General features: G+C 44.7%; 1 protein-coding gene across 1 annotated transcript in view; it reads right to left on the minus strand.

Annotated features, from left to right (window-relative positions):
• The window catches only part of GSG1L (GSG1-like), a 51280-nt gene that overhangs the window by 17032 nt on the left and 21741 nt on the right, over window positions 1–12507 (minus strand). The window contains exons 3-4 of the mRNA XM_008939947.1: window positions 4255–4407; window positions 326–437 (exon numbers count right to left, since the gene is read on the minus strand). Coding sequence (XP_008938195.1) covers window positions 326–437; window positions 4255–4407 — 265 coding nt within the window. The remainder of the gene's footprint in view (window positions 1–325; window positions 438–4254; window positions 4408–12507) is intronic.

Below are 12507 nucleotides of genomic sequence, written 5' to 3' on the forward strand. Positions count from 1 at the left end.
AAAAAGCAAAAAGTCTCTGAAATGCCATGGCAATTATGTACCTAAATTGAACTTTTAATGAGAGTGCTCAATCTGTGTTGGTAATTGTGGCTGCTGTTTATTTACAAATGCCATGTACCTGCTGATGGGCACAGCTGCTGCTGCACAGTCACTGGTAGCTGTCCTAGAGGACCTGTATGGCCATGGTGGGTTTTTGTTCCTAGGATCTGGGCAGCTAGAAGCTCACAGGCATGTTCCTGGAAATTGGAGATGATATGGATGGTCTCCCAACAGACTGATGGAACAACTTACAGATGAAAAGACATTAACTGGTGGTGACACTTACCAGAAGGACCATCCATAGTCCCATGAATGTGGTCGCCAGTCCTCTGGCCCAAGGCTGACCGTCACTTGGAAAACTTGAGTATACATCATGTGTGCCACCATCCCCAAAAGACCTGAGAAGCAGGGATTATAACAGGAGGTTTTGTGCTAACACTTTTTGTAATTCTTGAGACATCTACTGCTGGAAGTGCTTTGAAAGCTCAAAAAACTCCCTCTGTTGTACTTCTGTGCCTCCTATTCTGCTGTGGAGGAGGAAGCTGCATGGGCAGAGGAAAGGTGTGACTGAGAGCTCATTATTTTACATCATACTGAATTCTCAATTAAGAGAAGAGTTAAAGAAAGAAAATCGTTGAAGAAAATGTTGCACAATTAGCATCACCACCAGCCTTGCTGCTGCAAGACACCCACCAGTTATCTCACTTAAGCCATCATAGACAGGCCTCAGGTAAGAGAATGAGAGAGGCTTCTGTAGGCAATGCAAGACTGAATGTGTTAATGCCAAACAAAGATGCTTTATCTGAACATTTGCTGAGATTTGTGAATGTGAACGTTTATAAATTAGTTGGGAGTTATAAAAGGAAATGAACTCAGTCCTTGTGATGATGTGTGGTGAGAGGACACCACAGGAATACTTTTGGTGGCACAGTGCTGCTGATGCTTGTGTTTGTGCCACCGTTTATGTTTTCCACATCCACAAGTGGGTGGAGATCAGACAACACATTAGACACTACTCACCATGATGTTAAAGAGCAGGGCTGCAGTCAAGTCTCAGGGTAGCCCGAGTTTGCTCTGCCACTTGGCTGGCTAGGGTGTTCCTTTGGCTTGAGCAGAAAAAACTGCCTGAACTTTACATTTAGACATCTCTCTGAGCAAACCAGTTGGCTGGGAGCAACTCTGGAGAGTTCTCTAGCTACAACCATCTCGGGTGTGTCTCCTTTAGTACCTGGGCAGTGGGGAATGATGCTCCCAGCTGAGCTCATGAGAAACACTGGTTCAGGCAGCTAGCTAAAGAGTGGGGCAGGGTCATCACATCCCAGATAGACCTTGGACCTACAGGTGCTAAAAAGTTGCAACAACACTTCAAGGGACTTAGAAATACTGCACGGTGGGGTGCAGTGTGGTCCCGTATGTTGCACTTTGCACTTTAATTGAAGTCATCATTTCTTCTTATCTCTGACCAGCTATTTTTTCCCCAAGTTGTCCTTTATCCATACAGAAGATCCTGATTTTTTCCCTCTACAGACCCAAATTTTGTCTCTTCTTTCCTGCTTGCTTTCAGAGTCTAAAGTGCTTCATCAGTCTCACCAGACACGTGGATGATTCAGGGCAGTTCTGGGGGAGGGGAGCTGGGGAAAGTCATGTTTGTGTTGTGGGTATGTTAAGCAGACCTTCAGCAAGACAAATGTCATATTTGATACAAAGTGCAGGGGCTGAGAGAGGCCATTTGATTACAAGGAGCTGTGGTGATTTGCTCTGCTGCTTCATGTCAGTGTGACACTGAAGTTAGGAGGTGGAAAGAGCAATTCAGGTTGAAGAAATGATATTTTGGCAGGGCAGCTGGCCTAATGGGAGCACAGCAAACTGGTGCACACCTTGCTTGTTTCTAGCTCTATTTAATTTCTAGAATCCACTGGGGCCTTGCTGTACTACTTAAATCAGTGAATTCTTCTCCAGCTGACAGTTATGGCGTTGATCTTAAAGTTTGGGGTTTGCTGTTCCTATAGCTACTGTCAGTAATTTTTCAGCCTTAATAAAATATCACAGAGTGCCCTGAGAGGTGTCCCAGTTACTCAGAGTCATTGGGAGGTTTGACACAGCCAGGACCAGCTTCAGCAAGGCTGATCTGTTCTGTTGTCTTGTGCAAAGCCTTAATGGGGTTTCAGCAATGTTCAGACCCGTGTGGGAGGCCAGGATGACAATCCACTGATGGAGGTGAGGAGGAGGTCATCAGCAAGTCCTGCTGGTGCACAGGGACCACTTCTGGCTTTACCTGCCTAATGGTGGTGAGGGTCAGGGGTGGACGTGGACCTGGCTGTGCTGTCAGGGGCACTATGCCATCTGTGGACTATCACAAAACGACACAAATCTTTCTTACATTGTGCTGCCTCATGCTCTTTTGGGTTGTTCCTGATGCCACCCATCAGTTAAGGAACTAAATTTGGAAAAGACAACAGATTTTAAAGTCTTTTCAGATACCTTTACTTGAAATATTATTTATGGAATGTAACATATGATTTCAAGTGTTTTATTATAAATATTACAGGAGAGATATCTGTAAGGTTTTTAACTTGTATAAGGCTGAGGGATACAAAAATCATGATATTGTGGTGGGTTATTTTTGATGACCTGTAAGAGGTTAAGAATTCTGATTCTGTTTTGGCAGACTGATTCTGTTTTAGCAGAGGACTTAGTGTTGGCTTGATGGTTGGACTTGATGATCTTAAAGGTATCTTCCAACATAAAGGATTCTATGATTCTAAGAAACAGTGGTAAGTGGCCACACTGTTAGGATCGTTTTTCCTAACCTTTAGAAATTGAGCTATTAGAGTATGAAGATGCCATTGGACTGCTGGGAGGGAACTCTAGCATGACTTGAATAAGTGTGTTGCTACAAGGCAAAGTCCTCTTCATTACCTAATTTCTATTAAGCTGGGTTATTTTAAACAAGCTAAGCTTAAATAAATGTGTTTTTCTTCTTTCCTCGGATATCTCTGTCACTGAAAATAAATTTTTTGCTTTTTACTATTTTTCTTTTTTTTTTTTTCCCCCTGTAAAATGTTGAAGTTTATATTTAGAACATCATGGCAATGTACTTATAAAGATAGAAGGTCAAAACCAAAATAGAAGCATGTGTAGGAAAGAAAACTTCATAATTCTCACAAAACTTTAAAACTGCAGTTAATGGTGAAGAGAAAGATAAACTGCATCAAAATAATTGTTTGAATGCTGAAGAATTCCACATAGCTTGATTCTGAAGATTGAAGTGGCTTTTCAAAAAATCTAAATTGCATCCAAAGTTGGAAAATAGGTTTGGGCAGTTTTTACCAGATTTTTTTTTATCCTCTTAAACTCTACTTCTGACCTAAATTTTATACTACTAACAGTTATTTCACAGTTTGAAGCTATCCCTGAAGACACAAACACCTTCACAGAATGTACACTGCCTATTATAGTCTTTCAGCTTGAAATACAGCTGAACAAAATGCACTTTTTAGTGCAGAAGTTTTCTGCCCAAGAGGTCCATGCAGGAGTGCTTACAAAAGCCATCTGTGACTGGCTGCTTGTATAAATCCTGGAAAGTGGAGTTTTTAGCCAGCATAGAAGTGAAGGGGCACTTAATTACATGGTTGGATGTGTTAACTTCTTTTAGAGGAGTGAATTCCTCAGGCTTGTATGCTGAAGGGCTCCAAGTACAGACCAAGCATGAAAACAGCCTGATACAATCGTTCTGAGAGATGGATGTGTCTCCAAATTACTCCTGAGGCTGCTCCTAAGTGTGATTGCTAGAACAGCTTTCATTCTCAGTTTTACTAATGAACAAGATGGGCTTCTTTCTTTGATTTGAATTATCAAACCTTCACCTGCTTTTAGGGTTAACACAGAAAAAAAGAATTTGCAATGCTCTTTATTTCCTATGGGATCATCAGTGTGGTGATGCTGAAAATGGAGGCTCTGGCTATGGTAATGGCTATGTGGGCTGGGGGAAGGCTAATTAATGCATTGCCATTGTGAAATCAGGAATATGTATTTTCAGCTCCCCTTGGCAAGAGGCAAATTTATCATGTGGTCCTTGTTCCAAAGGAACCGAAAGATGCAATAGCTAAACGAGGAGAGCAGAGTCTTGTAGCTCTTGGTTTCTATTTCTTCCAAAGTCTGAGAATTTTCTTTTGTTGTGGCTCTGTGAGTAAAAGGGAAAGGGAAGGTTCATACCTGAAAGCACAGTGAAGACAGCAGCAAAGGCATTTAACTTGAGCCCATCTATCACACTGCTTGAATGAAAGAGCTCGAGGCACATAAGGCTGAATCCGACGACCAACAGCATGATGTACAACACCTCTGACACCACTGACAGCCACAGGACACCTGCAAGGCACAAACCCACCAACCAGTCATCTCTCTGGTAAACACTTCCAAGGGGTTAAAGTTGGTAACATTTAATTAGGAAATCAGGAATATGTAGGAGGAATGGTGCGTTCAAACAAGGTGAAATTTAGCAAAGCACCACCCAAACTCTGGGAAAGAGAACAAGGGGTGAATGAAGATAGGACAAGTGGTAGGGTGGTGGAGGTGCTGCAGAAAGAACAAGCTGTTGCCAAGAACCCAGCTTGGCTGAAGAACCTCTTTGGGGGTATCCAGAACCTCATGGCTCCTCTGACCCAGGCCACAGGACACAATCTGCTTTTGCTCCCTCTGCTTGGTTTAGATGAGCAGAATCTGGCACGCATGGTGTTGATGGCTGTATTTGGGCTGGTGGAGATGAACAGGCTTGGATGCCTCTTTTGCACAAAAATGTTCAAAGAAAATGTTTTCAGCTCAGGTTTTAAAATGTTTATCACAGCATAGTGTTGGAACCTGTTGTTAGAAAGCCTTTCACAGAAACTGGTGTCCTGCTGAGTCCTGGTGAGTGACTGTTCTGACTTGGTGTTTGGATCCACTGCACTGGTCTTTGCTGTTGGGGCTAATGCAAAACCTGCCAGAATACCAGTGGGGTGGAGCCAGTTATTTATACCATAGTCACCTGAAGAGCTGCAGAGTCAAAATTTGAACTGCCTTCTGTTTCCTCAACCCTCAGGTACAACCAGTCCTTCAGGGGAAGGGCAGGGTTGATGTGCCTTGGCTGAACCACCCATTCTGCAGGACTCTGGGGTTGTGCACAGGTAGGTGGGTCTGGCACCATGTGGTAGTGGCTGGCTGAGTTTAAATCATCCACTGTAGATGTCATCTTTGGAAACTTCAGCACAAAAACTCTAGCAGAATCTGCTGAGTCTTTTAAAGTCACCAAGCCATGGGGTAAATTTGAGAGGATGGTAACAGATGATCACACTGAGTCCCTGGCAAACCTGAAGCACTTTCAGCAGGAGGATCTCCTAGAATTCTTCAGTACATTTGCTAACCCGATTGCTAGAGAATTCACCTGGAAACAATGAGCAGTGATGGAAAATTTCAGCTAAGCAGCTGAAACATGGCAAGTTAAGCATCTGAAGACAATGGCTTATATTAGCAAATGTTGGCTGTAACCATAGAGACTGCCACAGGCTTCACTTAGATTAATCCATTCTCTCCTCACTGTAGGAACATGTGTGGTAATGCCTATAGCTGAGCTTAGCAAATCAGATCATCAGTCTCACTCGCACCAAATATGGGTCCTCTCAGTGACCAGGTTGATCCCAGCTCACATTTTGTCTGGGGACTTGTCTTTATCCTTGTACCTAGGTGATATGTGCCCTTTGTTGTTGCCCCTGCATCTGACCTTTTGAGGTTTTAAACAATGCTACAGAGACAATAAAAACTAAAGCTTTTAATTTCTCCCTGTGACTGTATGTGTAATGTTGCACCTCTCAAAGTGGGCAGCTGTTTCTCTCACTATTAGTCAATTTGGTATTTGGGCATCTGGTAGGAGTGAGACACAGCAAGGGAGTTATTCTGCAGTACAGCAGGATTAGGAAGGGATTTCACCTCATTTTCTCACAAACAGAAGTTTCTGTAACAAGAGAATGGTGAAATGGTTTGAGTTGGAAAGGATTAGATTTTTTTAAACCTGACCTATAAACTGAGTCAGCAGAGAGCCCTAACTAACGAGTTCTAATTCATAAATCTTTCAGCCCAAACTCAAAAGATCAATACACAATGTATCTGTCTAGATATTTATTGCCCTGTTTCAACTCCTGGAGATACTTTCTGCTGGTCTCTGCACACAAGGGCAGTGCTGTAGTAGTGACTGCAGCTCAGGAAGGTGGTGTGGCTTTGCACTCTGCTTCCTGGGGTGAAAGACTGGCTGAAGGGCTTGGTTCAGAGAGGGGTGGTCAATGGGCTAACGTCAGGCTGGTTGGTGGCCAGTCACTAGTGGTGTCCCTCAGCCCTTAACTTTAAGGCCAGTTCTCTTGAATGTTTTTATCAATGACTTGGATGCAGGAGTGGAGCACATGCTAAGAAAGTTTGCTGGCAGTCCTAAATTAGGAGGAGACATTGAGTCCCTGGGGACTTTGAGTGCTGTGAAGTCCTCCACTCTGTGAAATTTAACAAGGACAAATGCTGGATTCTGCTTGTGGGACCGTGTAATCCTGCCTGTCCGTACAGATTTGAGGAAAAGGGGCTGTAGTGCAGCCCTGCAGAAATGGATTTGAGGGTTTGGTTGATGACTTGGGGGTTCAGTTGAGGTACATCAGCTGTACACAGGTTTTCTCTATCGCCTGCCTAGGAAACTGCTTGAAGCTGGATGCTGTGGACACAAGTGTAGTGTGCTTGAGAAATAACAGGAAGCTGAAGAGATGCACATTTCTCTATGGGAGGTTCCAGGTCCCTCTTTGAGGAACAAGGATTACTGAGAGGAATGGGATCCACCTGGTCAAAGTGGGACAAGAGTGGGTTTGCCATCAGGATAACCTTGCAAGGAGGTCTTCAAACCTGATATGCCGGAGAAGACTTGGGCTGTAAGAGCACAGGGGACAGTGAGGAAGTGTCAGGGGGGCTGCAGCACATGATGTACAAGGTAAGGCAAAGAGAGCTTCACCCTCTCATCCTGTAGAAGGGAAGGTGAAGGTCTTGCTGTCCACAGTTACCTAATGGAAGTACATAGATAACAAAGCCAGGGCCTTAAAGCTGAACAGTGATGTAAGATAAGACAAAATTTGCAGCATCAGAAATTACTGAGCTAAGCAAAATAGGTGGTCAAACATCTTTGTCTGTGGAGACATTCAGCTCTCCACTAGATGTGGCCACAAGCAGCTGGATCTAATGGTACATGCTCTGATCAGGGGCTTGGACCAGAGGCTCCAGAGGCCACTTCCATCCAAAAACCATCCTGATGGTTTGATTGCACATTTGCTGGGTGCAGTGTGCCAGTGGAGCAGCTGGAGGGAAGGACAGTAGCTGGGGTGGGGCTGACTGGAGTAGAAACAGAGCTGAGCTAGGGCTCTGAGGAACAGGTCAACTAGACACGAGTGTTGCTGTCCTGGGAAATCTGTTCCAAATGAGGCACACAGACTGGGGGAGTTTCTTGGGGAAGATGTAGGCAATTCTTTATTCTTTTTCTGGGCCTTGTTCCTGTCTGACAAAGAGCTCTCTGTGACTCTCACATCTCACTTCCTGGTGCACATGGACTGTCTGCTCCGTGTCATTTCAAAAGGCATTTAATGGGGGGGAGGCAAGTCATAGGTGCAGGGTTTGCACAGTGCTGAGTATGTCCTGTCCTGCCTGCTTTGATTTTGAATTTCAGCTGAAGTAATGATACCCAGAAAAAGCAAACTCTAGCTGGATTTTCATCTTCCTGTGGCTGCCAGGAGAACAGTTGATTTAGGTTATTAATTCAGGAGACAGTGTCTTTCTGTTCCATGCCGATGGTGAAGTGATCCCCCACTGCTCTTCTCTCAACATGAGATTCATGAGGCAGTCACTTGGCATCACTTACTTCCACTTCCAACCTCTCACAGCCTCCTTCCTGCAAAGTAGAGAGCTCCTTCTCTTGAGGAGACCTCAGCCATTCCAGGTGACAGGGAAGCAGCTCTCCAGAGGATTCTTCTCTTTCCCTATCTTCTCTGCTGTCACCTTTTCTGTCTATCTTATTTCCCACCAGCCTGTGTCTTCTGCTCCAGGAATTTGCCTGGCCTCACTCAGCTTTTGTGAAAAATGTTTCCTTCAGAAAAGTCAGTGCTTGATTCCTTTGGAGACTCCTGCTTGAACTGCCTGTATCTGAGGGTCTGTAGGAAGATGTTAATGCAGGAAGATTTCAGGTTCTGCTCTGCCTCCTGCTCACCATGTGCAGCGTTTGTCAGATGGTGTCATCCCTGCTCACCTTGCAGGAGATAAGGCTGTGACATTGTGGCAGCAAGGTGAGACCTCCTGGGGAAGGAGAGTCTTCTACTTTAAAGCAAAATTAAATCAAAATTGACTTCTTGCACTCCTGCACCAACGTTCTCAGAAGCACGAGTATGTGCAAGCAGTCCATCCAGCCTGCAGGCACCAAAACCTGCACCTGGGAGTCACTTTGGGTCTATTCTCCTGCCCCACAGATCCTATGCTGGTTATCACAGGTAGGATGGTTCTGAGGTTGAATACCACAGACTGTGAAGCTGTTCCTGGAGGTAAAAGGGTCACCATCTTCAGGACAGCCTTGTTACCAAGTGAAAGCACTGGAAGTACAGGACCTGGCCTGAGATGCTGACTTGGAACTTGAGATGGCAAAGCTGGGGCTCACCAAAAAATTTCACAAAGTCAGCTTACATCATAGGACTCCTACCCCAGAATGAACTGTATCTCCTTGATACCTCTGATCTCAAGACAGATTGCACTATGTATGATCACTAGCTTTGATGAAGGTGGAAAGAGAGCCCTGCTGAAAGCACATTTTTCATCTGTGCTTCTGTCATTATCCAGAGATTCTGACTTCACAAGAAGATGAGTTAATGAGCTGGGACATTACTGAACTTTGGTTCTCTGAACTTATTTCCTCAACAATGTGCTGAGATTGGAGTTCATGGTGAAAAGCATCAGTGCCAGCTTCTCATGGACATAGTGAACATACTCTTCATTGTGTCTGATGAGACCTTTTAACCACATGTTCACTGGTATCTTGTAAACTCAAGTCCATCATGGACCATCTGACAACATCAGTCCCTTGCATTTCTGTCAGGCATTTTGAAAGAAGATTCATAGATTCTGAGTAGAGTTCTGCAAAGCTGGTGATGAGGTTAAGTGCATCTGCCAGAGAATGTGTTCACAAGAGGATGCTGCAGACATCTCTGAATGAATGAAGCAAACTGAATATTTTTCTGTCAGGAAGGTAAAGAAGCTTTGCCTCAGCCTGCAATGAGTCTCAGGGCTCTAAAGTTCTTCACAAAACCTGAAGTGATTTCTAGTTAGTCCTAGTCACCAGGGAAAGCACTGTAAATGAACACATTACTACCTCTCACCAAGGAGCATTCTGAATCAGGAATCTCCAATGTTGAATTTCCTTTGAAATAGGAATCACAAAAAAAAAATGATAGTTCTGCTTAGAAGAACTTGAAGCATTGTACCAGATCAGTGAACTCCTGATTAAGGAACCCAAAGAACAGTGTGGTTAGTGACTTCCAGGAGCTTTGAGCTGGTTTTGACTGCTTGGTGTCTAAGCTGAGAAGTGTAAATGTGAAACTTGGGCAGCTGCTGTTGTTGTCCTAGGTTATTCTGTTTGTGAGCATCTGGCCTTTTTCTTTTGATGTAAGAAACACTGAGGACCATTCACAGTACCCTGAGTGAAAATACATGTCAAGACATCAAGTATCCTTTGTTCAAATCCACTTCAATTTCCTGTCGCAAAAAAAGCAACAGTTGTTGACTCTGGCTTTCCTGTGAGAGCTCTGGTTACACTGACCTCAGGGATGTCAAGAAATTACTGATGTGCTCTTCTCTGCTCTTTCCCCACAACATGCAGACAGGGTTCGTAGTTGTCTTGTGTTGCATTATTAAACCCATTGTCAGGCTCCTTACCAATTTGGGCTGAAATACCAAGAACCTGGATACCACCTGAATGGGATTTTGTGCAGGATGATGAACATTTGCTGCTGTTTCCAAAACAAAGTACCATCATTTCAATTACTGCTGAGCTTTTGAGATCAATGCAGCTGATAAGCCAGTTCTAGAGAGTCTAAATGCACAGCTACACCTCCTACCACCTCATGCAGCCGTGGAGTTTCATGCATATTGTTGGCAAATCACAAAAGTGGACTTTTGGTGCCAGCTCACTACGCCAAGACTTTCTGATGCCAGACTGTGAGGTCCTATCTCCAGATGAAATAATAATATTGAAATCCCCTCCTGTCTGCTCCTCCAGGCTGGCCAGGTCATGAAAATGTCTGTTAAAGATCCAATATTAGTACATGTTCTCAAGGCAACACTGAAGGGGTGGCCAACAGAGAAATTGCTGGTAGAGTTCAAAGCATTTTGAATCCATAAACATGAGCTGTTTGCTCATAAAGGATCTCTTCTGGGAAAATCACACTGCTATTCCTGCAGGAGATTCCTGAGTCATGGTAACTCTGCTCTGTGCAGCACAGGCAGGAATTGTGTGCATGAAAATGTTGGTTGTGCTTTTTGCAAATTATGCCAGCATAAAAAAAAAGAATGTATTACCTGGCAAGTGATGGGCCACTGCCTGCTGAAAGCACCAGCCTTGCCTGAGCCCAAGCAGCAGCACTCCAGAGCCTGCATTGATTTCTGGGGGTGCTTTCAGACAGAAATTAGCTTCCTAATTGGGGTAAACTATACTCAGAATGCCTCAGTGGGATTTTGTTCTCCTGAGAGACACCCACTGCCTCAGTCTCAGCTCCATGCTGGAGATGATCTGTGGTTGCTGCTTACCAGCCCTCTGACCAGCAGAACTGCCCTCTTGGCTGAGGAGCTCAAGGATCTGACCAAAGCAGCCCCATCTGAACTGTCACTGTGCCATGCTGTCCCCAAGCAAGGAATCAGACTGGACTGTGGTGCAGGCAGCCAAAGAGATCTTAAAAGGGTTGATGCTTGCCTCCTTCCTCCCAGCTCGGTGTCACACATCTCTTCTGAGAGCTGGAGCCTGCCTGAGGTGCCACGAGGCATCCCCTCAAGTGACCCCTCTGTCAGCTCAACCTTGAGCTATCTGAGAAACTCTGATATGAGTAAGTAGAGGCTTTGGGGGTTTTACCACATCACAATCCATTTTCATATGACAAAAACCCTTCCTATATGGTAGAAACAGCAGACCATAGCAACGTGTGCTCCTAAAGAGATATTGAGATTATTGCACCTGACTGAGATGGAATCCAGAGCACTGCACTTGAAGGACCAGCTGGGTCCTGCATTGTTGGGCTGCTGAAGAGACATCAGTGTCCAAGCAACAGTGTCCTGCAGAGTGTGCATCCTTCTTACCTCCTCACTGGCATTGCTGCAGATACTGATGCTGTTACTTGAGGAAGAAAGTGCTCCTCTTAGCCCATGGTTCACAGTTGTCCCAAGGTCCCTGAACTGCTGAACAACACAGGGGAACCATGAGAGGCTGAGACAAGTCAACTGGATGTCATCCAATGTGGGAGGTAAAAAACCATGTAGGAGGGCAAAAGTCAGGCTTATGTGGTGTGAATTTGCAGGGAGGAAGCCATGGTGCAGGTGTCATCCCTTCTTTGTGCAAAAATATTTTGCTCTTCTTGGTCTTTGGGCATGGTGTGGCAGGCAGGGAGGTGTGGGAGCTCTTACCCTTGTTCGTGTTACCAGCAACGAAGTTCTGCTCCCTTGCCTTTGATGGTCTCAGGTCTAGATGTCCTGCTTCATGAATGTAACACTTGTTTTGGAGGTGGGAGGGAGAGCACCTCTGTGCTAGGTGGGATTGGGTCCTTCTCCTTGGTTTGTTTTTTGATGATGAAACTCTAAAGTCCTCTCTGTAAGCTACTGTGTTAGACCTAAAGAGTGCATGAGGGACCCAGAACTTCTCAGTAGCTGAAAAATTGGAACAGGGTCTTGTTGTCACCCTTCCTGGGAAAGGAAGTGAATGGGAGCAGAGGTGGCTGTGGAAAGTGACTCCAACAGTCTTTGTCAAGGCCTCATTCTCAGAAAGATGCTGACCCTCCACAGCCTGTGGCACCCACACAGTGCTCTGCTACACTAGGGAAAACCAGTTCTTTCTTTTATACTCAATTCCAGAGCTATGAGCACGCTGTCAACTGCAAAATGTGAAATATCTGCTGGGTTTTATGGTGAGTGCTCTGGAGACCTAATGGGTGTTTAGCTTTCTTGCACTACTGATTTTTTTAAGGTATTCTTTTTACCTCTGTAGAATGCTGTTTTCTCCACATTTTTGGTCCTGTCTGCTTTGTTGCATTTTGATGGCTTTAGTCATTGGCTCATCTTGGGAATTCCAAGCAAGAATTATTGGAGTGATCAATAAAAAATGGTGAAAGGAATAAACATTGAGCATGCTGTTGTGGCTGGCATAGGGACTCAGCTCTGAGCAGTCAGCCC

This window comes from Merops nubicus, unplaced genomic scaffold (assembly GCF_000691845.1).
Source record: "Merops nubicus isolate BGI_N331 unplaced genomic scaffold, ASM69184v1 scaffold5715, whole genome shotgun sequence".
Taxonomy (NCBI): Eukaryota; Metazoa; Chordata; class Aves; order Coraciiformes; family Meropidae; genus Merops; species Merops nubicus.